At 33.0% G+C, this 25,678-nt stretch overlaps 2 protein-coding genes across 3 annotated transcripts in view; both read left to right on the top strand.

Annotated features, from left to right (window-relative positions):
• Positions 1-11,691, top strand: part of tgo (Aryl hydrocarbon receptor nuclear translocator homolog tgo) — a 118,261-nt gene extending 106,570 nt beyond the window's left edge. The window contains exon 10 of the transcript XR_010752801.1: positions 11,681-11,691. The gene's annotated coding sequence lies outside the window, so the exon portion shown is untranslated. The remainder of the gene's footprint in view (positions 1-11,680) is intronic.
• Positions 139-25,272, top strand: GlcT (ceramide glucosyltransferase). Of its 2 annotated transcripts, XM_066403004.1 has the most exons (8): positions 139-480; positions 589-730; positions 7,334-7,547; positions 8,260-8,372; positions 8,429-8,694; positions 17,289-17,478; positions 23,110-23,335; positions 24,402-25,272. In XM_066403004.1, exons 1-7 carry the CDS (start codon positions 383-385, stop codon positions 23,296-23,298), a joined length of 1,212 nt encoding a protein of 403 aa, XP_066259101.1. In that variant the 5' UTR covers positions 139-382; the 3' UTR covers positions 23,299-23,335; positions 24,402-25,272. The 2 variants fall into 2 exon arrangements, with proteins under 2 accessions (XP_066259101.1, XP_066259100.1); XM_066403003.1 differs by having other exon boundaries at positions 140-480; positions 23,110-25,272.
• The last annotated feature ends 406 nt before the right edge of the window (positions 25,273-25,678 follow it).

Genomic DNA, 25,678 nt, shown 5'->3' with positions numbered 1-25,678 from the left:
CTCTTTCTTTGACATATGCTATTGAATAAAGAAATATATCTGAAAGTAAATTTTATTCTGTTTTAATCCTAGTATGGTGTTATAAATGCAGTAGAGGGGGGAAGGTTATGTCACGATTATGTTGACATATGACACTCACTCGCTAGTCGCGGTTTGCCATTCGCATTTGCAGCGGTGCTTTTGTTTGCACTTGGAACGTAGTTTCGCTCAGTCCTCGAAAATATCGACGGGGACGGGAAGATCATTACGGAACCGTAATGTGTAATTTGCCTGTGAACCCTTCGTTTTTTAGTGTAGTTATTTAGTTTTAAATATGTATAATTAAAATGTGATATCGAATATATAGTAAGGAATCAATGACCAATAATTCTAAACAAATCAAATGGCGCCAATGATTTACACCCTCTATGGTTTTGCTATATTTTTTTTCATTTTTTGGTGTGCTATGTGGTTACTACATTTAATAGCAATATTCCACGGGTAAGTTTTATTCCCTTATTATATTATAAGTTTTCTATTGAACTAACCTCAAATGCCTTCAATTAATGTGAGTGCCTCCCCTCAAAACGAATAATTACCATTTTTCAGAAAGTACAGACTGCACAAAAAAGTTCAAGATTTGCCAGGAGATGATGCATATCCTGGAGTATCTATTCTAAAACCTCTCATGGGTGTAGATCCTCACTTAGTTTCTAATTTAGAAACATTTTTTACATTGAGATACCCAAAAGTAAGTCCCTTAAAAATTATTAGTTACATCATATTCTGTTTCCATAAATGAAAATAATGCCCCTTTTTTATTTTTTGAATCTTATAAGTATCACTAGAAAGTTTGGAGTATTTGCGTAATAGCATATATTCTCGATTATTTTAGTACACTTCTGTGTAAACATTTGTTTTTTGTCATAAAAATGATGGCTTAAAATGTCAAATGGATAGATGGGTGCCAATATCACTTTTTTAAATCAGAAAACTGCTCAAGTGATCCCTTATTTTAAAGGTCTCCACATGATCTATTCCTCTACTGATTTTAATAACTTTTAGTTAAAATTTTGTTGAAGGATAAGTGCTCGGAGAGTATTCACCTGAGTAGACACCTCTTTAAATGTTGAACAATTTTATGTACTATCACTGCAATGCATTATTGGCTTAAATATATTATTTATACAAAGAATTGAAAATGTGAACACAAGTAATGAAAACTGGTTCAACTTTACGAATTCAATTGCAAATACCACCACCGTCTAATTACACTAATATTTAAGATTTAGATTTGTTCACACCTAGAAGCACCAAATTTTTGGATTAGCTAAAACTATTCAAAAAATTAAAATAGGGTGTGGGTAGCTTTGTCTTTATTATTAAAATTGTTATGTAATGTTTGTAATAATGAAGTATTTTTTGAACATACTGTTTGTTTAATTTTGATTCTATAGTTTTTTTACTTACTTACTAATTCATTCACCATTATAAGTGATTTTTTATAGCATGGCTATGGTAATCTTTATTCCCTGAGTGACCTCAAGTCCCAAAAATTACATACAGGATGTTCATAGTAAGGACTTACCACCCTTGTAAAATCTATTTCTTGGCTGATTTGACGCTTTTTTTTGTTAATTAGATATTCAAAATGTGCATTTGTCTAGTGAGTACAATAACTCTTCACCCATGCTCATGTCCAACTGCATACATTTTTATGGTGTCAAATTTCAAAAAGTGCTATTAGGGCTTTTTTCAGGATACAGATGAAGGCAAATTTTCAATTAGAATGCCCTAAAATCCACCTGTACCGATTTTTATTTTTCTGTTATACAAGGTGTTCGAGAAAATCAATAAAACATAGTTTTATATGTAAGTTTTAAAATTGGCAAAAAATTTATTTTAACAGTAAAACTGATTTGAGAGATTTTCTTTGTTACAGAATACAGGTTGTTGGAGAACACTGCAATTTTCTTCTTTTAATTATGATAATATGTTTTAAATATTAAACAAATTTGAATTCATTATTTTACTTCCTTTTTCCTTGCAATCTGCAATGTGTAATATCCACAAGTTAAGTTTGCTGTGAAAAGAAAAAATATTTTGCTATATTTACTAGCTGTCAGGCACTAATTGTTGGTTTGCAATTCGTAATATCGTCAATTTGACAGAAGTAAAAAGTTGGAAAAAAAGTCGTATTCGCTGCAAGAAAAAATTGAAATAATAAGATTAGTTAGTGATAGGATGTGTACTTTTCGTGAAGTAGTAAAAGAATTCAATCGACGACATCTAGAGCGCAATATTAGCCCTGTAACAGTTGCAAGTATTAACGCATATTTTGATTTTGAGTTTTACAATCGTGGGACAATTGTAAAATTACCAAACCAGAAAAGTAATTGCGAGCTTCGAGCAAACCAAGTAATTTTAAATTAATGCTAATCTGCATTCAAATCTGAGGGATGTTAGCAGAGATTTAAACATTTATAAAACCTATATCGGGAAATGTTTAAAAAAATATGGTAAAAAATCTTTTAAACCAAAATTTCTTCATACACTTAAAGCTGGAGATCAAAATTTAAGAATGGAGTTCTGTTTATGGCTGTAAGGTATAAACCAAGAAGATCCTAACTTTTTAAAAAACATCTTATACACCGATGAAGCTACGTTTACGACAAACGGTATAGTATTTGTACAAAATATTAGAATGTGGAGTGATCATAACCCGAATTGGATAATCGAATGTAAAGGACAATACTCCTTAAGAGTAAACGTTTTCTGTAGTATGGTAGATCAAGATTATTGGGCCATATTTTTTCAACGAAAATTTGAATGCTGCTCGTTTTCTGAGATTTCTACAAAATGAGATTAGTGACACACCGGATGAACTTCCTCTTCATTATCGTTACGATTTACATTTCCAACTTGATGGAACGTCCATTTATAAGTCGGTTAATGTGAGAAATTGGTTAAATGATAATTTTTTCAAACGCTGAATTAGACGAAATAGTCCTCTTATTCATTTACCGCTGCAATCTGTGGATATTACGTCCATGGACTTTTTCCTTTGGGGAACAATAAAAAATGAAGTTTATGTTACAAAACCCCAGCACCGCGAAGAGCTTTGTGTACATATTAGAGAAGCTTGTCGGAGATCAACTAAATGACGTATTAAGAAATAATCATCGACGTATTGAAAAAAATGTGTAAGAGAATTTGGGGGGATAATTGCAAATATTGAATTTAACCCGAAAAACTTTTTTGTCTCAGTTAATAATTTATTATTCTATGTTAAATTGAAATTAACATTAATTTATTATAAAAAGGTTAATTTTTAGTATTTAAACAGTTCAAAGTTCTTTAATACTAGTAATATATTTTTTCTTGATCAACCGCCAGTTTCATTATTTAAATAATTTTTTTGCCAGTTTTAAAATTTATTTACATAAAAAACATGTTTTATTGATTTTCTCGAACATACTGTATAGCAGAAAAATGAAAATCGGTACAGGCGGATTTTAGGTCGTTTTAGTTGAGAATCTGTCTTCATATTTATCCGACAAAAAACCTTAATAGTTCTTTTTGAAATTTACTCCCATAAAAATTCGCGCAGTTGACCATGGGCATGAGTGAAAAATCATCGTGCCCACTAGACAAATGCACATTTTGAATATCTAATTGACAAAAAAAACCGTCAAAATCAGCCAAAAAATAAAGATTTTATAAGGGTGGTAAGTCCTTAATGAGGACAAACTGTATATTGTGCTATTATTATAATATACAATATATATTTTATTGTTATTTCTCTTAACTTATTATCTACTTATTAATCTCATCATAAGTTACACATTACTTGGATATTTTCTTCAAATAATTCTAAATTATTTTTCATCAACTAACACTTTTCATCCACTAATAACTTACTGTTTTACTCCTAAATACCTTAAGTTTATTTACTAATCATTTATTACAATTATTTCGTTTCTATAGCTGTATTAGTTTTTAGATTAACTTTACTCTTAACAATAGTCTCCTTATATAGCTCAAGATCCTATGCCTAGAAAATGTCACAAATTTTTTACAAACATACCAGAATATTCCACATGTTTTAAGGAAACAATAAATCACGGGGTCAATGCCCATGATGAACCTTTTTTGCCTGTCTTTTACCTGCGGTGACCGTATGTCAGACCTAACAATATCAAAGTACGTTTCCTGGAAGATCTCCTTCAAATGATTATTTGCCAATGTAATTTAGAAATAACTTCAGATTATAAGTTTCCCCACTTAAACTGTATCAATTCGAACTTGTATTTTGTGTCTCAACCAAAGCCAAGACTTGTATAATAAAAAAATTAAAAATGGTCTTAACAAGATAATTTGTTGTATCTAGACATTAAGTAATGCATTAAACTATTGAATCTATAATCCAATACCTACGTTATTTACAATCCCAAATTTATCCAATTGCGTTTTGCTATGAAGTGTAATTCCTGTTTCCCTTCTTTATCTGGTCGTGTGTATTGTAGATGACCTTCTGCAAAAGGAAAAATTATAGACAGTTGAGCATTACTAAACGTAGGATAAGCTAAATATTTAGTAGACTAAGAATATTTTGCAAATACGTATTTTTCGGAGAAGGTTGATTGTATATAAATTGTGGCATTTTTCGTTCAATAAAGTGGAATAAAACAAATTGTTTATAATGAAAGTAAAGCAAATATCTTATGAATTACATACTTGTTAAGATTTTAATGAGTTAAAAATTCAGTGAGAATTATTAATATGACCTGGATTTTTCTTGTCCATTTTATGAATAAGATACTCACAGAACCAGCGAACTTGATGAATAAAAAGTTACTAGTGGAACTTGTATATTTTTATATACTTACAGCATAGTAAAATTCTCTCATTATCACAAAATGTTTTCGCCAAGTTTCTCTAATTATCCACGCTTTGTTGTCAGCAAATGCATGGTGAAAAATTCTCAGCACTTACGATTGTAATTAGAGTCAGTAAACATTTACACATATTTTACTAAAATGCATTAGAATTAGAGTAAAATCAAAAGTAAAACTATTGTACATAGCTCAGAATAAATATCTAGGGGTGAGTCATGAGTTTACTAGCAGGATTCTGACGTATATTCAATGAAAAAATGATCTAATTTTATATCATGTATGTCATGTAAATACAGGGTGTTTCTTAATTGTACGGCACTATTTGAGGTGTGTATTCTCTAGTACAAAACAAAGGAAAAAAATCATATAAGGATTTGTCCGATCTCGATCGGCAACAGAGTTACAGGGTGTTAAAAGTAATGGAAAAATAGGTTTTAATTTTATTGTGCTTGATCTACTGCAGATAAAGCTTTCAAATTTTATACGCATATTAGGTAATAGGTGCTGCTTAATACGAAAATAGATTGCCTACAGCTACTATATAGGATAATGTATTTTCTGAGGTTGGTCCATAAAATCCTTTAGAAAAATGTGCTCGTAAGCCACTGATAAGTTAATTTTTTTTTTAACTTCTTCAATCAATTACCTAAATTTTATTTTTGAATTTTTGGTCGAATTCTGTTAAGCTTTTTCCGGCATACAAGGATTTTCAATTCTGAAACAACTTGTATATGTTGGAAAACCGTTAGTTTTTGGGATACAGTGTTAAACCTAAATTTTTTAAAAATATGTTCCACACAGCCCTTGGAGCTTTTGATATTACTCAAATTTTTACTGTAGGTTATCTTCGATGCCAAAATGATTCAAAATGTGCAGGATAATATGTTTTTCTGTCGTTCTTTTATTTGATGTTACGTCCTTTTATTTAATGTGGTGAAAAAATTATTTTGCCAAGTCCAACTGTTTTCATATAAAATGTGTGGGACGTCGAGTTTGAATGACCTCGTACATCTTACATAACGTATCTTTTCTCTCCATCTCACTTTCATATTTCAAACGTTTTTTGACACCAACTTTTCGACAATAAATACTCATTAATACATAAAAATTCTGGGTGGTAAAAAAACATGAGTTATGTTATTGCTATTGGCATTGATTTCCTGCATGGAAATGCATTTGAATTGTTTCTTAACTTTGTTTCCAAACGAGGAAACATTTTATGATCAGGAATCACTCGATCTGGATACCTTCCTCGATGCAGTCTAATTGCTGCTCTTGAATTACGTCGAGCCTCGCCATAAATTAATAACATATCGATCTTTTCTCGATGACTAACCACTATTCCAATATTAAATTCAAAAAGTATCTTTCTACTGTTAACTTCAAAATGTGAGGATGAACATTCAGTTAAACTGGTCATGTAAAAGCATAACACATATTTGTGTTGCTAGGCAACGGTTTACATTGTTTCTTCGCCTGCTTCATGCGTAAGTGCGTAGCGAAGTATGCGTGCGTATGCAATGCGTTAACATAAGACTACCTAATATGTCAATATTTGTTTCTCCTGTAGCTTTTAAATGATTAGAAATTTCAAAAAAAAATTATACAAAACTTGTTCGGAATGTATCGATGTTTACATTTTTGAAAAAAAAGGTAAGTTTCTGAAAAAAAAACATAAAGTCGACGTCGCGACGTCGAGCGTCGCTTTCCACATTTCAACGTTTTTAGCATTTATTTTAGCTTACGTTCTTTTATTTAATGTGGCGGAAAAATTATTTTGCTAAGCCCAACTGTTTTCGTATAAAATGGACGGGGCGTCGAGTTTGAATGACCAATGAACCATTTGAATGAGCAATTTATTCGTATGTAAAAAGGGGGTGGCTATTTAAGAAGTTGATAAGCATTTTTCATGTGAGTAATTCGCAAATTGGCCCGTAAAATAAATACAACAATCATTAAAAAATTAAAAAGTTATTTCAATGGATAAGCGACTAATGCATTATTAAATAAAATGGAATACTTATTAGTGGTTTTCTAAATTAATTCAAGGAATACGGAAAAGTGGTTCCGTTAAAATTCTAGTGAAGTGACACGAACTAAATAAAATTTTGTGGATATTATATTGCCGATATTTTATTAGTATCAGTTACGTCTGCCAAGTTTAAATATAGCTAATACAGGTTGCCGAGGCGTTTTATATATGTATTGTTTACCATTGTCAAGGTCCTCCAAGTTCTAAAAAAAGTAGAATACAATTTTCGTCAGTATGCCATATGTAAGATCTTTCATACCATGTTTAAACAAATTAATTGCAAAAATATGTTCAAAAAATATTTAGCTAATTCTGAATGAGCAGATTCATATGATTGGTATCATAGCCGTTGAGCATAAATACCTTAGGTTTGTTTACTTTCACATAATATTCCAAATATTGTCATAGGTATTTTCTATTTTAGTATGAGTTGTTGTTTTGTATAGAAGATGAGAAAGATCCTGCAATAGAGGTAGTAAATAGTTTAATTGAGAAATATCGAAAGCAAAAAGATATTCCCATATGGCTTTTTACTGGTGGTTCTACAGTAGGTGTTAATCCAAAGATTAATAATATGCATACGGCATTTGAAGCTTCAAATTACGATCTAATCTTAATCTCGGATAGTGGAATTCGCAGTAAGTATCCTACTTTGTATATTTGAAATGTATATAAACTTCCGCCGAATTAGATCCAGTAACATACAGATTTTTATTACATTGCTTACGTAGTGCCTAACAAATAACCTGCATGTGCACTCTACCTAACCGTGTTAATATAATACAATATGCGATCGTATATTTGGTTTATGCTTCTTATCTTACCACTGTGATTTTAGCAATAGTCTCTTTCTCATGTTAGCTGTACCTATCAAAAGTTTCAATTTACAGTGACATAGTTATTCATAATAACAATAAAAAAATATTGACTGGAGTAGCTCCCTACATGTTGATCTCTAATTGCGCCTTCTCAGATTAATACTTCTAGGGTATAAAACGAGGCCTCCCAAAGTTTTCTGAAACATATTTTATTGTTTATTAGAGCATCAGAACGCTGGTACTTACTGGAAAAAATCCTTTTCATTTCAAATTTATCCTGCCACTGAAGCTATACAGTTTCGTTAGCTAGGATATTGTCCTTTAATGAAAGCTTATTTTCCTTGCAGCTGTAATGCAAGTTTTTATTCAAAATTTTTTGAACATGACCATAAAACTAGAGGCGGTTATGCTGCCTAATTTCATTCGTTAAACTAAAACAACTTTATCGGCGCCGAATTAGAAGCAAGCTTAGAAATAATAAAACTCTGGAAGTTCTTTACAGTTCTAATATTTTGTTCAATTCCACTCGTAGTGAAGGAAGATACTCTTCAGGATATGGTAAATCACATGACAGAGCAGACAGGCATTGTGCATCAAATGCCATTCACGTCTGATAGGAATGGTTTCGCGGGGACTCTTGAAAAAGTAATGTGCTGACCCTTGCAATCAGACATGTAGCTGATGCGCATATTTTGTTTCAGATTTACTTTGGAACTGCCCAATCGCGCATGTATCTATCCGCTGACTGCGTCCGAGTCAATTGTCACACGGGCATGTCCACGCTGATGCGCAAATGTGTTTTAGAGGACCAGGGTGGTCTCAAGGCATTTGGCAGTTACCTTGCGGAAGACTTCTTCATTTCTAAACATTTTTTAGACCATGGTTGGAAGACAACGATTAGTAGCCAACCAGCCTTGCAAAATTGTGGTGTGTGTGACGTGCACAGTTTTCAAGCACGACTTACTAGGTAAGTTTTATTTCATTAATTTGTACAAGAAGGGAAAATGTAACTGTTTAAATTTCACTACCTGAAATAGAAGGATTTGCAACTGCCGCTCCAATTATATTTGTTGAAGTTTCCTCACCATCTTCAATATTTCAAGTTCTTGGGCATTGGGTCGTTAAATGTCCCATGACTAAACAGATTTTCGTTCAATCTAAAAAAAATGGCTTTATGAGGCTGTCTTCTTTTAGGACACCAATGAAAGTATGTTTCGGACTCAATGGCTGAGTTATGTACTATTATTTTTATGAAGCGTTTCATTATATCATACTTTTCGTAGATTTCGTAACACATTTTGTGGGAAAGTGAGGCCGAATAATAATGAGGGTAAAGTGATACAGTTGCTGAGGCGCGGACACATAGTAAATCGTACCTTGTGGTAAAAACTTGTTTTTGAAAATAAAGTAACTTCTAGTATTATTAGTACTTAAAAAACTAACTCCAATATATCATAGTTCATCTTGAAAGGAAAAAAAATCTTTTTATTTTAGAATAATAATAATTTCCTTAACGTCGTTGCGATCTACTACAAAGTATCCTAATAATGTAGCGGTTATATTTATCTAACTAACATAATAACTAAATGATAAAGATTTATTGAAAATAGCCAGAATCGAACTTTTGCATCTAGTTCGAAAAGAAAAGACGACCAAACATGCGGTTTCCAAGAGAAAAATACAGGTACTGTTAGTTATCTGTGAGCAGCAAACGAATATATTCACCAACGTTCCATTAAAAAAAATCACTTAAGCGTTTTCCGTTTAAAATTTGAGAAATATATCATTGCCCCTAAATTACCTCGTAAAATTTACACTAAATTTACTTATACAGTTCATATTTCAATAAAAACTCTGGAAAAATTTATTGCAGGATTATCTAGAAAAAAGATTAGTTTTCATAATTCCACGATTTCTAATAATTAATTGTTATTTGAGTCATAAATTAACGTTCAATTGTGTTGACCGACGTGGGTATGCCTATTAAAACAATCAACATTTTTCATTTAAAAAGTTGCTCGAATTAACGTGTGTCGAATAATTAAAGGTAAACTTTGGAGGATAAGATCATAGTTCACCATTTACATTTTAAGGAGTTAAGTCAATAAAGGAGACTCGACAGTATTTTTGAATCTTCGATATGAGCTATCAGTCATGTCAAAACCTTGTTGGTTCATTCATATTTGGTAAGATACACTCACTTTCACATGAAATGCACCACCCAGTAATAATAATAATTAAGTCTTGTAATTTTGGCAAAATAATGCTTCATAATAGAGTATCAAATGATCAAACTTTCAGTTAAAAGATACAACATTTGATAATGAAAAAATTAATAATAAGTGACATCGCCTCGTACGGCAATGCAAGCACGTACTCTTCGCGGTATGCTTTGCAACAAATAATTAATATCTTCCTGGGGTATTTCATTCCATGCTACCTCAAAATGATGTCGTAGGTCATCCACATTGTTTGGAGGCCTCGGTAAATTTCGAAGACGGCGACTCATCATATCCCAAAGATGTTCGATGGGCGATAGATCCGGTGACCGTGCAGGTCAAGGCATTATTTCCAATTGTGCTTCTTCCAGGTATCGTCGAGTAATGTTCGCACTATGTGGTCTTGCATTATCCTGTTGGAAAATGCCATTTGGTAAAGTTTGCATGAAAGTTACTAATACTGGCCTCAGAACATTGTCAATGTAGCGACGTGCGTTTAGGGTGCCTGGAACGAACACAAGAGAAGATCTTCGGCCAATACATATCGCACCCCAGACCATAACACTAGGTGTTAAAGCTGTGTGGCACCTTTCAGAAAATTGCAAATTTCTTCTTTCACCTCGGTATCGTCTGACTCTTCTACGACCATCATTGATCCATAAACAAAATCGCGACTCGTCACTGAAGACGACATTGTTCCACTCATGATTCCAATCAATTCGTTCTTGACACCAGGCCAATCTGGAAGCTTGGTGTTGGGCGGTTAGTGGCAGTCGTAGATTTGGGCGGTATGAATGCAGGCCAAAAGACGAAATTCTTCTGTAAACTGTTGCCATCGACACCCGACGATTTAGAGCTCCCATCCAATCTACTGTAACAGACATGTTTGAAATTGATCACCAATGGCCATCCGTTTAAGAAGTCGATCTTCACGTGCGTTGCTGCTACGGGGAGGACGTCCAGCTGGACGATGTCGCTGAACCCTTTCTTCAGACCACGAAGACCATATTCTCGCAATCGTGGTGTGGTTCCGATTCATTCTTCGGGCAATCTCACGAAAAGAAAGTCCACTCTCCTTCATGCCGATAATTCGCCCTCTATCAAAATCCGAAACGTGGGAAAAATTTCGACGCTGTCTCACTGGGGGGCATTTTGAGATGTCTTGTTCACAGTTCAACAACAAAATAAACTGATATTTCAATGTAAATATTATTTTATTTATTTACAATTGAATAAAAAATCTAATAGGTCGATGACAAAAAAACCACTAGCATTCTTTCTTTTTTACTGAAAGTCTGATCATTTGATATTCTATTATGAAGCATTATTTTGCCAAAATTACAAGACTTAATTATTATTATTACTGGGTGGTGCATTTCATGTGAAAGTGAGTGTATATGGCCAGTAATGTTCAGAGCCGGTCTTAGCAAGTCTGGCGCCCTAGGCGAATTTTTCAATTATCGCCAGTCTATCCCCAATAAAAAAGCTCCACTCTGGGCTATCGTCCAACCTTGCCCTCTCCACATAAGACCGGTACTGCAAGCATTTATTTCCATTGAATTATAAAAATTAGCTTAAGTTTACGCGTTATCATCTAATTTCATTTTTTTCCTGTGAATTTATTTATTATTTCTTAGATTACTTAATTTTACAATAAAGTAATGTGTGGTTAAATGGCAATTTTTGATGTGTGTATGTATGTATGTGTAGTGGATCTTGGAACAGCAATTTCAGGAACAACTTACGAAGTAATTTATTTTACTCACATAATGAACTTCAATCATGTTTATAAAAATGAAGAACTCGGTTAATAAAATAGACGTTAACGCGACAATTCGTCCAAGAGAGTTTACAAACATTGCGAATTTCTTTAGTACTAAGGCTGAGGGATAACATACATAGGCGTATTAGGCACGAATATCGAGATTGGTCCTCTATTGGTATTTGTAGTTATACTGAGAGACGAGGTTGTACTTAAGCTCTAGTTCTTACAAAGGAAAGTGGTAAAAGTTTGGTTATACAGAGCCACATGTTTTTAAGAATAATAGATGCTGATATCTGGCCATACCGGGTATATTGCCAAAAAATGATGATGTACATAGCCGTAGCATAAGGTTATATCACATATGGTCTAATTGTACTACTATTTTCATAGTACTTCCAGTGACTAATTTTTTTTTTGACGTTCCCATTCCGTAATATTCCAAACATAAAACCCAGTTGTTTACACTATGATTAACGTAGATTACCTATATTCACACATCACTTGTGACAATATCGTTTTCCTTAGACATTAAATCTTTTTGTTAATGGTTATTGTAAGTAAGTCATTATCCTATTTTGTAATTCAAAGTGTCCTTCATTTAATGCCCAAGTAAATGTTTAAATCCACCGTTCCAAATTAGCCTGGATAAACATATTTTAGCTGTTATAAAATAAGAGAAGTTTTTCAAAAGCAGTTGAAATGTGTAATTGGTAGAGTGGGCTGGAGTGTGTTATTGAGGGCTATGACACTAAATTGTTATGGTTTTATGAATTTTATTGATAGTCCGTCAGAAAGAGAGCTACGTGTATAGGTGAGATTAACCGTTTAAGTGATTCATTCTATCACTTGTTGAGATACAATAGAATTTTGGTTTAAAATAATTCAATAAAATCACATTACCATATATTTTTTTCATTGTTTCAATATCCCTATCGCACATTATAGCTTCATTGTTCAAAGGTTGATTTACTTAATATTAGAATAATTAACCCCTTTTAGAACGAACAGATTGATAACATTACGAGCATAAATGACGCAACTTTAAAAGGATTGCATGATTTATTTGAAATTACATGAGAACGGTAATGCAGAACTTTTAGCATGCCAGAAAGTAATGCATTTAACTTTGGAATTGTTGCCTGAAACTCGCAGGTTTATGAAAGCATTTTAATTCAAATGTCCGCATTTGGCGGTCCCAAGAAACTTGGTGCGCTTGGGTTTTATTCAATATCCAAAAGTACTTGGCCTAGCCCATGCTAAGGTCATATAATTTCCTGAAATTTCCGGTCATAATAGCTCTCGGATATAGGACGTTAAGAGATGTAGGCAATGGTAATTTGAACCCTAGTAGCTTCAACCTATAAGAAAATTAAAAAATTAGGAGCAACGTTAACGAGCGATTTTCTTTTTGAATATACTGGGTGAACTTTTGAAAATGAAACGAAGGTGTTACTTGAATCTAGTTCATAGAATTGTCTTATGTTGAATTGGTTAGACTAGTAACAGTCCTCCACCGCGACCTGAGTTCTATTGGGGCTCACTCAAAGTAAGGCGCACTCTGTGCGTTAGAGATGGTTTTCTAGTCTGTTCAGGTTCCTAGCGAATCACGCCACACCTTTGAATGACGTCTTGTTAAGATCTTTTGGTCCAATTCAGGACATAGTCCTATCGAGAATGGGATGGGTACATGTGCAATGTCGGATTCATACTACAAGGTTTCCAAGCAGACAGTGTCGTAATAATATAAATAAACGAGGTGTTTAATATTGTGCCGATTTCCAACACCCAAAATTTAATTTCATCAATGCCGTATTTACTGTACTCGCCTCATAGGGGGCGAGGTCGGGCGATGGTCCAGGATGACGGACTTTTCTGGTCGGCCGTAATTAAAATTTTTTGTCCAGGGCGTGAGACTTGCTAAGGCCAGCTCTGCGTATTCACACTAAAGGTTATAGTCGAAAAAATACGAATATATCTTTGTAAAGGGTTCCTTTACTTTTGCCTTGCAGTGTATGTTGTCATGTTTAAAAAAAAGTAAACTATATTAGCTCTGCCACTCTGTATATATCACTCGAATTTAGGAAATACTACTACAAGAATTTCTCTAATATGGGAAGCACCTATAGGGAAATGTTTATCTTTGATAGCAAGAATGATCATATGGGTTTTTTCCTAAAATTTACTTTAACGGATTCGTGATATTTGCCTTACTGGGTTGTTTACGCGCTAACATTGAAAACTGATAAATCTGTTTGCCAACCTTTGATATTGCGCGTTTAAATATACCACAGTAAATATGGCCTTATTTTCATATATCAATAAGCAGTTTCGTCGAAGATTATGATTCCCCGCTGCATTCATTGAATTGTAATTACGTATTAACATTACCGTCATTTCCTATCGAACGTAAGGACTTTCTTCTTTGAAACTAATAACTTCTTGCATTGGCATTGTGGTTTTTGTTCGCGGTACTCAGGATTCCCAAGAAATAACTTCCTGGCGGTATGGGGTTTTCAAGTCCATAACTCATGAAATTTTTAAGTTAAGAATTCTTTCATTTAGCTCAATATTATTTCAGTGCAATTAAATTTTGTTGCAAAGTTATTCAAGAATAGCTAGAATTTTCGGGGCATCTGCTCTTCCGATTTCCCGAAATCGTTTTAACATAACATTTCTTATTTGTCTATATAAGAATGTTGTTTTAATATTAATATAATGCCGGCAAAGTTGCATAGTACCTTTAACATACAATTGGTTTTTAACACATTTTTGTAGTTGTAAAAAATGCTATTACTGATCCTGCTACTTTCATACTTAACGTCTAGTATCATTGTAATAAAACCTCGAATGCATTCCTAAGGTATATAACGTAATAACTTGAAAATTGTTTCTGAGTAACGTTATATTGACTGAAATAAATATAGGTAAACGATAACGATATGGGAGGAAATGAAACACGAGGAATTATGTCGTGAAGAAAGAGATTTTCAATTTTTAATGCGTCAGTTTTAAAATAGACCATTTGGTTCATTTATAGTTTGAAAATCAAATGGGTTATGGCAACTAATAGTTTCACGGGCTTCAGTATCAAACTTGCTTGCAAATGAGCTGCCGTTAAGATAGTTGTTGTACCATTATTATAAAAATTGAACAAACTTTGTAATATTTTCATAGGTTCATATTTCAATGAATTATCCAAGTTGTTTTTAATCCCGCCTTGTGTTTTGGTGTTCCTAGAATATTAAAAGATCTCGGAAGGGAAACGAATATTTCATAAATCAGATAAAATACCACTGTCGCCTTTATTTGTCTTTACAGAGAAATCTTGTATTTGACGTCAAGGAAATTTTTCGTGGAAAGTTCAGAATGTCAGGGAAACGAGATAATTTGGCATTTTTTCCCATGCTTTAACAGTGGATGTTCAATTATCTGAAATTCTAACCAAATGTCCTTCAAAAGCAGGCTGTCAGGAGTTTCACAAAAACTTGGGTCAATTTAAACCGGAATTTAAGAGGAAAGCAAGCGTAAAATATTTAATTGTCGTTGTGGATGATAAATTTATCTTCCAGTTCAACGCAGATAGTGGAAAACGAAATATTTAGCTTTGTTTTGTACCATCGATTTGAGGTAATGTGGTCGTGTTTTTGAGGAATCTTTTTCAATATAATTCCTTTTTTATTCAATTTCAATTAATATCTCATATGTTGAAAGGACATTGAAACAAAAACTTAAAAAAATCTCAAAATTTAACACTCTGTATGTTAGTAACGAAGTATTTTTAGACTCTAGTTTATAGGGCAAAATAGTATATTTGTCGCCGTAAAATGGGTGATTTAAATTCTGTTATATATGTAGAGTGGACCACCCTGTATATTGGGATTTACAAATTAAGTCATCGTGAAGCGTTATTTAGGTCAGACATTCAAATTAGCAATTTTCGATCCCACTTAATAAACGTATCGTCTCACGAATTTGAATGCCGGCTCATCCAGAATACAAATACATCACCTTGATTAAATTTCGAAATAAAATGAGGGTGATTAAGGGCGATATTTATCTTTTTTCTTCTTTTTAATATATTCAAAATCTTTTGCGAATATTGATGGACCCTCTCAGTCATACTCTTCGATTAATCTGGAAAATTTTTATCTCAAATATATTTATTCATGTTGGCAGAATGAATAATCTAGGGATACAATACTAGTAAATGAATGGTCATTCCTCTTAAGTTTATGACTTGATTTAATATCTTGCAGACCCAATATATTATTTCCTTCGTATAAATAGATTTAATTTTGGATTGTGATTCATTCACGTTAAATAAACATTAATAAATTCCCTTGCATGGCGAGAAATTAACTTTATTCATTTACTTCTCTACTGTTTGATGTGAACAAAACCATCCGAGGGAGTTTTTGCGACAAATAGAGGACATCGTTAAAGGTTGTCGGACGTTTTAAAGGATATGTCTTTGGACTTTACATATAGTGATGTTAAAAGGCCGTGTATGGTTAAGGGGTCAATTCGGCCTCCACGGGCGATCGATCTGAAATTTTTACCAATTGTCCCTATCACTCAAAGGACTTACCACATAAAATTTCAACTTCCTAAGTCTCACCATTCAAGGGTAGGATGAGGTTGAGGGTAAAAACTTTAAAACGCCATATCTCGGGAACTATTCATCGTACAGCGTGGGGCAAAATGGTGCGTCCTTCAGTAACCACCTTCTTATTTTCATATACTTGTAGATTTATCGGTTGATGTTAAAGGGCCGAAATCTGAAAAAAAAAACTTAGGTGATTTTAGAGGAGTTCGCACTTTGGTACACTAACCATTTTTGCACACTGTGTAGAGGGCCTCTCGAAGTATCTACCCACGTTGAATCAGATTTGTATCAAAATCAGAATTTCTTCCCTTCTTTCTGGGTACATAATTATACTTACTTGCCCATCACTTTAAAGGGCAGCTCTAGGGGCTCTATGCCGTATATATTGTATAACGAAGTCATTTGGTGTTGATGCTGTTTTCTGCCGCGTTAGTTATATGAATTATATGGATTTAGACTTATAAGTTATTGATACTTATATATCTATATTTTCAATCGTTATATCCCAAATACTGAATTTGGTACAAATCTGATTCAACGTGGGTAGATACTTCGAGAGGCCCTCTACACAGTGTGCAAAAATGGTTAGTGTACCAAAGTGCGAACTCCTCTAAAATCACCTAAGTTTTTTTTTTTGAGATTTCAGCCCTTTGACATCAACCGATAAATCTACAAGTATATGAAAATAAAAAGGTGGTTACTGAAGGACGCACCATTTTGCCCCACGCTGTACGATGAATAGTTCTCGAGATATAGCGTTTTAAAGTTTTTACCCTCAACCCCGTCTTACCCTTGAATGGTGAGACTTAGGAAGTTGAAATTTTATGTGGTAAGTCCTTTGAGTGGTAGGGACAATTGGTAAAAACTTCAGATCGATCGCCCGTGGGGGCCGAATTGACCCCTTAACCATATACGGCCTTTGTTCATTTTAACTTCATCTGCATAATATATTTATAGATCCTTTGTTTCAGATGGGCTAAATTACGGATGGCCATGTTGCCGTTGGTGATAGTGTTTGAGCCCTTAAGCGAGTGTATGGTAATTGGTGCCTGCGCAGCATGGGCGACCAGCTTGTTGTTTAGATGGGAACCTTTAGTTTTTTATTTAGTCCACATTCTGGTGTGGTTTTTGTGTGATTGGCTTTTATTGTCAATAGTGCAGGTAAGTCAATGTTGTTTGTGTAAATAATGTACTTTACCGTTCCTTATTTTAAGAGCTGCTCACATTTTATTCCATAACATTCTATCGCTGACTCAGATTCTAATTAGATATGGGGAATAACCACACAAACCAGTGTAAATATTTTTCCAAGTTCGCCACAGTGCTAATTTCCTCTTATAAATATCCGTAAACGCTCTACAATTTTGCAGCAAGTTTATTGCAGGTATATAATAATACATGTGACAATAGTTTTTTAATCTATCAGGTTGTTCGGAAAGTAATTTCGTTTTTTTATGTGAAAATGAATGACAGTTTTCGTATAATAAACAAATGCTTTATTAAATTATATATTGGCCGTTCTGGTCCAACACCTTTTGCCATCTTTCTGGTAGTAGCATAATTCCACGCTCATAAAATTTTTTGTCTTTGCTGGCAAAAAACTGATCGAGGTGGTTTTTGACCTCATCATTTGAGATGAAAGTTTTACCGTCTAAAAAATTTTGGAGTGACCGGAACAAATAATAATCCGATGGTGCCAGGTCTGGAGAATATGGTGGGTGTGGCATTGTGTCCCATTCAAGCTGTAAAAGCTTTTGGCGAGTGACCAAACTTGTGTGAGGTCTCGCGTTGTCTTGGTGAAACACTACACCTTTTCTGTTGATTAGTTCGGGTCTTTTCTGTTGAAGTGCATCCTTCAGTTTGTCCAGCTGCTGGCAGTAGACTTCCGAATTAATCGTTGTGTTATCCGGTAAAAGCTCAAAAAAAACGATTCCTTTAAAATCCCACCAAACAGACAGCATCACCTTTTTTTGGTGAATATCGGCTTTGGAAATGGTTTGAGTCGATTCATCTTTTTTGCTCCATGACCTCTTGCGTTTGACGTTGTTGTATACAACCCATTTTTCGTCCCCAGTAATGATGCGCTTCAAAAACGGATCATTTTTGTCACGTTTGAGAAGCGAATCGCAGACGTCAATGCGGCGACACAGATTTCTCTCTGTGAGAACATGGGGAACCCATATATCGAGCTTCGAGGATAATCCCAGGCCTTTCAAGTGGTCATAAACTGTTGAATTCGATAAATTTAACTTCAATCCGATCTCACGTGTTGTTATTCGACGGTTCGCATCAACTAATGCCTTTATGGCGTCTTTATCAGCTTCAACCGGCCTTCCCGAACGTGGTGCATCTTCGACATCAAAATTGCCAGATCGAAATTTAGAGAACCAGTTCTGACACTGGCGTACTGTCAACACACCTTCTCCATACACATCGGTCAATTTCTTTCTGGCTTGAACAGCATTTTTACCCTTTCTGTAGTAAAACAGTAGGATATGTCGAAAATGCTGCTTATCGCTCTCCATATTTAAAAGGGCACCAACCAAAAACTACTGCGTAGAATTAATTGAAATGTTTCACACACAAGCCTTGTTATATGAGCTCTCAAAGCATATAAAAATTATATGGCTTAAGTGTGAGGTTAAGTGCAAAAAAATACCATTAAATCCTCTGTCGGGAAAAAACGAAATTACTTTCCGAACAACCTAATAGCTCCTTTCATTTGAGAACTGATGCAATTTGTTTTTTGCCTCAAAATATTTTTGCTATTTGACGCTTAGTTTTGCGAAGCTTCGTAGAGATTTGACTACTGATCTGACTAATTTTTTCATTATCATCTGTTGTCTAAAAATGAAAATAGCAAACTAAATTGGTTTAGAAACTTTTACGGCGGCTGACCGGATAACTGAAAATACCTCTAGATATTATTTCCACATCACTCGAGATTTCTTCACAACAAAATTAATTTAATAACCATTAGTCCATCAAAATTATTTGATTATTTACTCAGATTGTTTAGTTACATAACTTTATTTAGAAATCATAATATAGTAATTTTCATTGCAATAAAATGGGAGTAAGTACTATTGATGGTTATCTCTTATCATCTGAAATCTCTTGCAGATGTTAATTGTCATCGATAAAATTCCTAGATATCATGAGCGTGTTATGGGAATATTTCTTTATTACTTTATGAGATTTGATAATAAATATTACGGCAATATAAGGGTTAGCAAAAAGTTTTTTTCATTTGTTAACTTTTTTTTATTATGCCCAATCCATTAATGTTGTGAAGCTTCCAGTCATATTTTAGAATTAATACGATACATTTTCTATTATTTGTTAAGGAAGTACCTACTTCACGTTAATATTTAGCTATCAAATGTAAAGCTATATTGAATCATTAGTTATTGATATATTGATTGATAGGAAATCGATGCGATACGTGTAAATAATCATAATGGTGTCATAATCAACATTTTCATAGAAAAGGCTATTTCTTTGGATATTTATCGCCGGAATCCCCCTCCAAAATGCCGGCCTAAAATGTATCAGTGTGTGGAAACGAGATACATTAAGACGAGCAGGCAGGTGTAAATTATCTGTTAAAATGCAATAAATATCACGTTGTTACATAAGCGGATGTGTCACTACAATTACAAGGATAATTAGCGGAATTATTCTAATCGTAGGAGAATATAATTCTTTGTCTTAACTACTTAAGTGAAACGAATTTAAGTACCAATCCTTGTACTAAAAATGGAATCGTAAAAATTCTGTTAGCCGCTTAATGCTTCGTTTTACGGTGTTTAGAAGAACACATCTGCCGCTAATTGATACTTCATTATGAATGTTAACTGTGCGATTAAATCTTAGCATGGCCAATTGCCAATTACAAAGTTAATGATTATTTATATTGTTATTTACGGCCTATAAGTATACCTTGATATTTTTTAGTAGCACATGCACAATGGTGTGCTGTAATAGCGATCGAAGTTTTTCATTCTATCTGCTTGCAAGTACGACTTCAGTGGCCTTCAATATTCAATGAGGTTTCTAGTTATCATTTTTTTTTCCACTTGGGTTTCAAATTGCGATATTATTCTTTAAACTTATGTAGGCGCACATACGTACAAGGTATCTCAAATCAAGGGGCCACTATGGGGATCTCGGATACCATTAGAGACATGAGGACGTTTAAATGATGGCAAAGTTGCGTATTTTTATCCTGAATAAAATATTATTGAAAAATCTGAAAAATTCCAACTGGTTTCAAAGATATACAAAAAAAAATCGAAGCTCTGATATTTTGATTTTGCTTTCTTCTGACGTTATTCCCATAAATATTGGAAAGCTAATGACTAATTTGTTAAAAAAATATTTATCCATTTTCAATATTTTTTTCATTTTAAAACTTCATTGCAACCAATGAAAAATGCTATTTTCAAATTTTTTAAATTTAGAAAAGCCTGATATATTACAAATTTATCACTCTTCTATAAATATAATAGTCATTCTAGAATTAGAAGTCAAAGATATTCGAATCAGTATCCCAATCAAGAGCAACCTCATCAGAGATTATTTTTTCAATAGGATAAAAATTTGATGGAATTTGGAAGTTTTAGTAAGCCCATAAATAATTATGGTCGTTGAAGAGATCCACATGAAGAAAAACTTATTTTAAATGCGGTAAATTTTCAAAGTAGCAAACATATCCATTCATCGATTAAAATTTTGTTCAAAGGTGAATAATATCCCCCAAAGATCTCTTAGGCATTTCGAAAGCGAATTGCAAATTTCTAGAATAAAAATATGACAAACTTTGCTTTCTAATAAATATAAACCATATAAAATCCACACAAGCCACACTTCTAGGCCGGGTGCCAACATTAGAATATTAGATTTTTGTCACTGGCTTCAAAATAAAATTATTGAAGATAACAGCTTTTTGTCAAATATAATTTGGACCAATGAATGCTCATCCTCGACAAACACAATGTTTAAGCGACATAATGAACATCATTGATCGGTTGAAAATCCGAGACAAAATGTAGAAGTTAGACCACAAGGACGAGTGTCATTTAATGTCTGGGCCGGTATGTGGCGCAATAGAATTCTTGGCCCTATAATATATGACGGTACTTTGACATCCGAAAGATACTTAGAACTAATATTACGTGGATCAATTTGAAGACGAACCGTTAATTATTCTACCACAGTTATGGTGGCAACATGACGGTACTCCTTCACGCAATGGACGAAAGTAACAAATTATTTGAATAAGATTTTTTCAAATCAATGGATCGAAAACCAGGGACCTGTGAGGTGTCCTGCTAGAAGTCCTGACTTGAATCCTCTGGATTACTTTCTGTGGGGATACCTTGAAAATCGTTTATATCGTGAAATTCCAAATAATATTAATGAATTACGACTGAATTTGACGAGAGAAATAACGGCGCTTTCCTATCGATCTATTCAACTTGCGATATTAAGATTACATAAACTGAGTGTAAAATGTATCGAGGCGAATGGCTTTCAATTCGAATATCTTTTATAATTTTCTTTCGTTATTTCAATTATTATTAATTAAAATAAGTTAAAATTTTTAAAATTTATATAAATATTATTAATATAAATAAAATTGATAACCTTTTATTATTTTTGAATTAACATTTTTCAAATTTGAGAATTGCAATAATATATATTTGAGTTAATATTAAAACCAAAGAACTAATGATGGTCGCCAAATGACGAATCGTCGGAAATAAAGTCTGATTGTGCCATTTTATCCGCCAGAAATAGGAACCCTAATAATCTCTCATTCGTTTTCCGATATTTATGGTATAAACTTCAGAAGGAAACAAAATCGAAATATCAGAGTTTTGGTTTTTTTCGTATATCTTAAGAACCAGTCGGAATTTTTCGGATTTTTAAGCGGCATTTTATTTGGCATAAAAATACGCGAATTTACCACAATTTAAACCTCCTCGTATCTTTGACGCTTTCCGAGATCCCCATAGTGGCTCCTTGACTTGAAACACCCTGTATATGCTTTAGCATTGGTTTCTCTTATTTATCGTACGTGTCGTCACATTGTGTCTATAAAACTAAAACAAATTCTATATTATAAAAAAAGTAAATAAGTATTTGCGTGGATCTCCTATAAATAATAAAAATATAAGTATTAAATTAGCCCTGTCCTATTCTTCAGGTTACTCTGTCCCACAGAGTCGCTGCAAGTAACAGTATTTTTGTTTTATTTCGTCCTATGATTAAAATATGTTTATTGATTGTCGTTTTGTTCCATGCCGGGACCAAAAGTTAAATTTTATATTAACACGAACCACTTCACGAGGATGATAAAAGAATTTTTACACATATTATGCCTCCAGTACATTTTATCGACGAAGAAGGTTAGTATCCAATTTAGCACCTGAATGTTCAAACTCAATTTTATGTATCTTAGTGATGGTTCCCGTACCGAATTATTGCTGGTTTCGGTGACATAAGATATCGTTGTAAATGTTTAGGCTAGTTTCAAGACGTTTTGAGTATTGGATATTACGATTAGAAGCTATGAGCTGTACATTCATTTCCTATATAGGGTATCGATATAGACGATTAGATTTCACAAATCGTTGAGAAAACCTACAGAGTGTATTTTTTCCGCTTTTACTACCCCAGTGTCAAGCCAGGAAAATTTGGCGCTTATTACGTAATAAAGGTTAAGTTTGCTATTACATATGTAGCTTATTGTACGTTTTAACTCCAAAAATGCGTTTTTTTTTGCAGAATGGCTCTTTACCCTTCAGCAAATTCGAATTTATCGTTGGATGGTTGTTCCGGGAATGGACAGGACCATACCTCTTTATTTTGGCAGTATTCGATCCTTCGATAAGGTGGAGAAATCGGCGTTTCAAGCTAGCTTGGGGTGGCATTGCCCAAGAAATCAAACCTAGATTAAAGTCTGTCGATTTCTGAACTGAAATTAGTTAAATTATTTGTAATGTTATTTCAGGTAGATCAGTCTACCTAAATAATGTACTTTATTAGGTTCTTTTCATAAGCACATTGGCTAAATAAATGCAACGTCGCAGACTACTCAAATTAGAGAGTTCTTCCAAATATATAAATAGATGATAGTTCTAGTGATTTTTTTCGTTTTAAGTGGTCAAAGATACACCAATACATTCACAAAGTAGCCAAAAGCCAACGAATGACTCCCAACACAGTATATTTTTTCACGAGCATTATCTTTTTAGAATTGAAATGGCTGATCATAAAAATATGTGTACCTATTTAACTACCTACTAAATTTAGGAACTACGTCAATTTTGTGGTAATGTCACTATTAATGGCTAATACAAACTTTAAAATCAGACTCTTGAAAAAGATCGTGCTCGTAATTATACATCGTTGTTAAAGCTTATAATTTTGCGCATAAAATTTCACCTATTTATGTTTAATTAATAGGTACTTTTTAGGATAATTTGTATTTTTTCAGAATGTTTACACTTTTTTGAACATATTTTTAGTACATGTTTTTACCGCTTTAATATTTTTATCATACTCTTATCAAGCACTATTTTTTATTGCTTCATTATATGTTTATTCTAAACAATACATTGCTAAGGTACACTTCAGTTTGTTGAGGAACTCATGAACAAAACCTTTGGTATAAATTAGTTCGAATATTTATAATAACTCCAATAATTTTCCGAATTAGTTAGGATCAGGTTCAATTCGGATAATTAAATAATTTACACAACGTGATTCTTAAAAAAAATAATTTACGGATATGTATGTGTATATACATAATGTATAGTAATGCACATACATTTAATTAAATTAGTAATTGCTTATTTTGCAATAAAAATAATGTGTAGTATAACCTGTGAAAATGGCAGATTAATTGTAATATTTACGACAAATTTGACATTTTCATTACCTATTGGATGCATTTTAATCCGAAATTAACAATACAACCGATTCGAATAGCTAAAATTCGGATAACTGGAGTTATACAGAAACACTAGATAGACTCAGATATTACTGTTATTTCAAATACTCATGTTTCTTTTTAGGTGAAAATTAACACTTGTTTACATCACGATTGGCGATTAGAGTCCTGAAAACTCTAGGAAGTCTATGCTTCATCAATGTGGACTGTATACTAATTATTTTTTTATGTTCAATTTTTAATCTAATTCTATTTGGATTTATCACTGTCAGAGATCTTAAATTTCAAGAATAATTATTGTTAAATTAAACTATAAAACAATAAGTCGAATTATTGAGTTTATTGTATATACTTCTTTTGGACGACAAAATTTTAATTTTCCATAAAAAAAACACTTTTTACACGTTTTTATTATTCCTTTTTCATGTATTAATCCGAAATTCAATTATTTATATTAGCATGGTTCATTTTCACCTAGCTCTGAATTTGCTTGTTGTATTTATACCTAATTTTGTGATGCAAAACCTTCTACGACTGTGAATACCGGAATGTATACAAAGGTGTATTAGTGCCATACGTAAAGCTGGTAAGTAAAGGGGGCAAATACTTAATTATCAAATACCTCAAGAAAACATAATATATTAAGAATAATAGTTACGCGAACTTGTTATCCCCTTAACTTCCCTTCTTAGCGTACCTACACTTTATACGGTTTAACTTTATACATAACGCATCTACATTTTATAGAGGTCGTAAGGCATAGAACATATAAATAAATAATACTATGCTTTACATCCTGTAATGTCGATTAAAGATCAGAACTTAGTTTTATAGAAAACCGCAAAGTCTGTATACTTTTTAGTGATACTTTAGTTTTATTTTTTTATTATTATTTGTGTATATAAAGATTTGTCTCTTAATGTATAAATACAAATTTCCAAAATTATCTCTTTTATAAGATGCGTTAATTCTAAATATATCATGCCTCAAATTGATTTTCTATAATTTTTTTCAAGCTTGCTTACCTCTGCGGAAAAAATAAATATGGGCGAGAGGGGGTGACTTAAGAATAAATCTGTAATACTACTTTATGGATTACTTAAAAATCTGACTCTCGTTTGTAGGTATGAAATCATGTTTTTTTATCTAATGACTCATCTAATTTTGTTACTATCACAAACTCGAAAATCGAGGTCCGAAAGTCAGGAGGACGTGAGATGAGAAATTTGAGACAATATAAATCATATTTCCTGAAAAGACTCATCGATTGGTTTCTTTGATCGCCAGCCTTGGCGCTTAGCACCATTTTTAATTTATATTATAGTGTTTAAAAAAATCCTATAAGCTGAGGTAGATGGTCATACATCTTATGTTTTAATCCTCTCTCTATGGCACAATAAT

Source organism: Euwallacea similis, chromosome 27 (genome assembly GCF_039881205.1).
Source record: "Euwallacea similis isolate ESF13 chromosome 27, ESF131.1, whole genome shotgun sequence".
Lineage (NCBI taxonomy): Eukaryota > Metazoa > Arthropoda > Insecta > Coleoptera > Curculionidae > Euwallacea > Euwallacea similis.
Note: the sequence above shows the minus strand (reverse complement) of the source record. Positions and strands in the feature narration are given on the sequence as shown.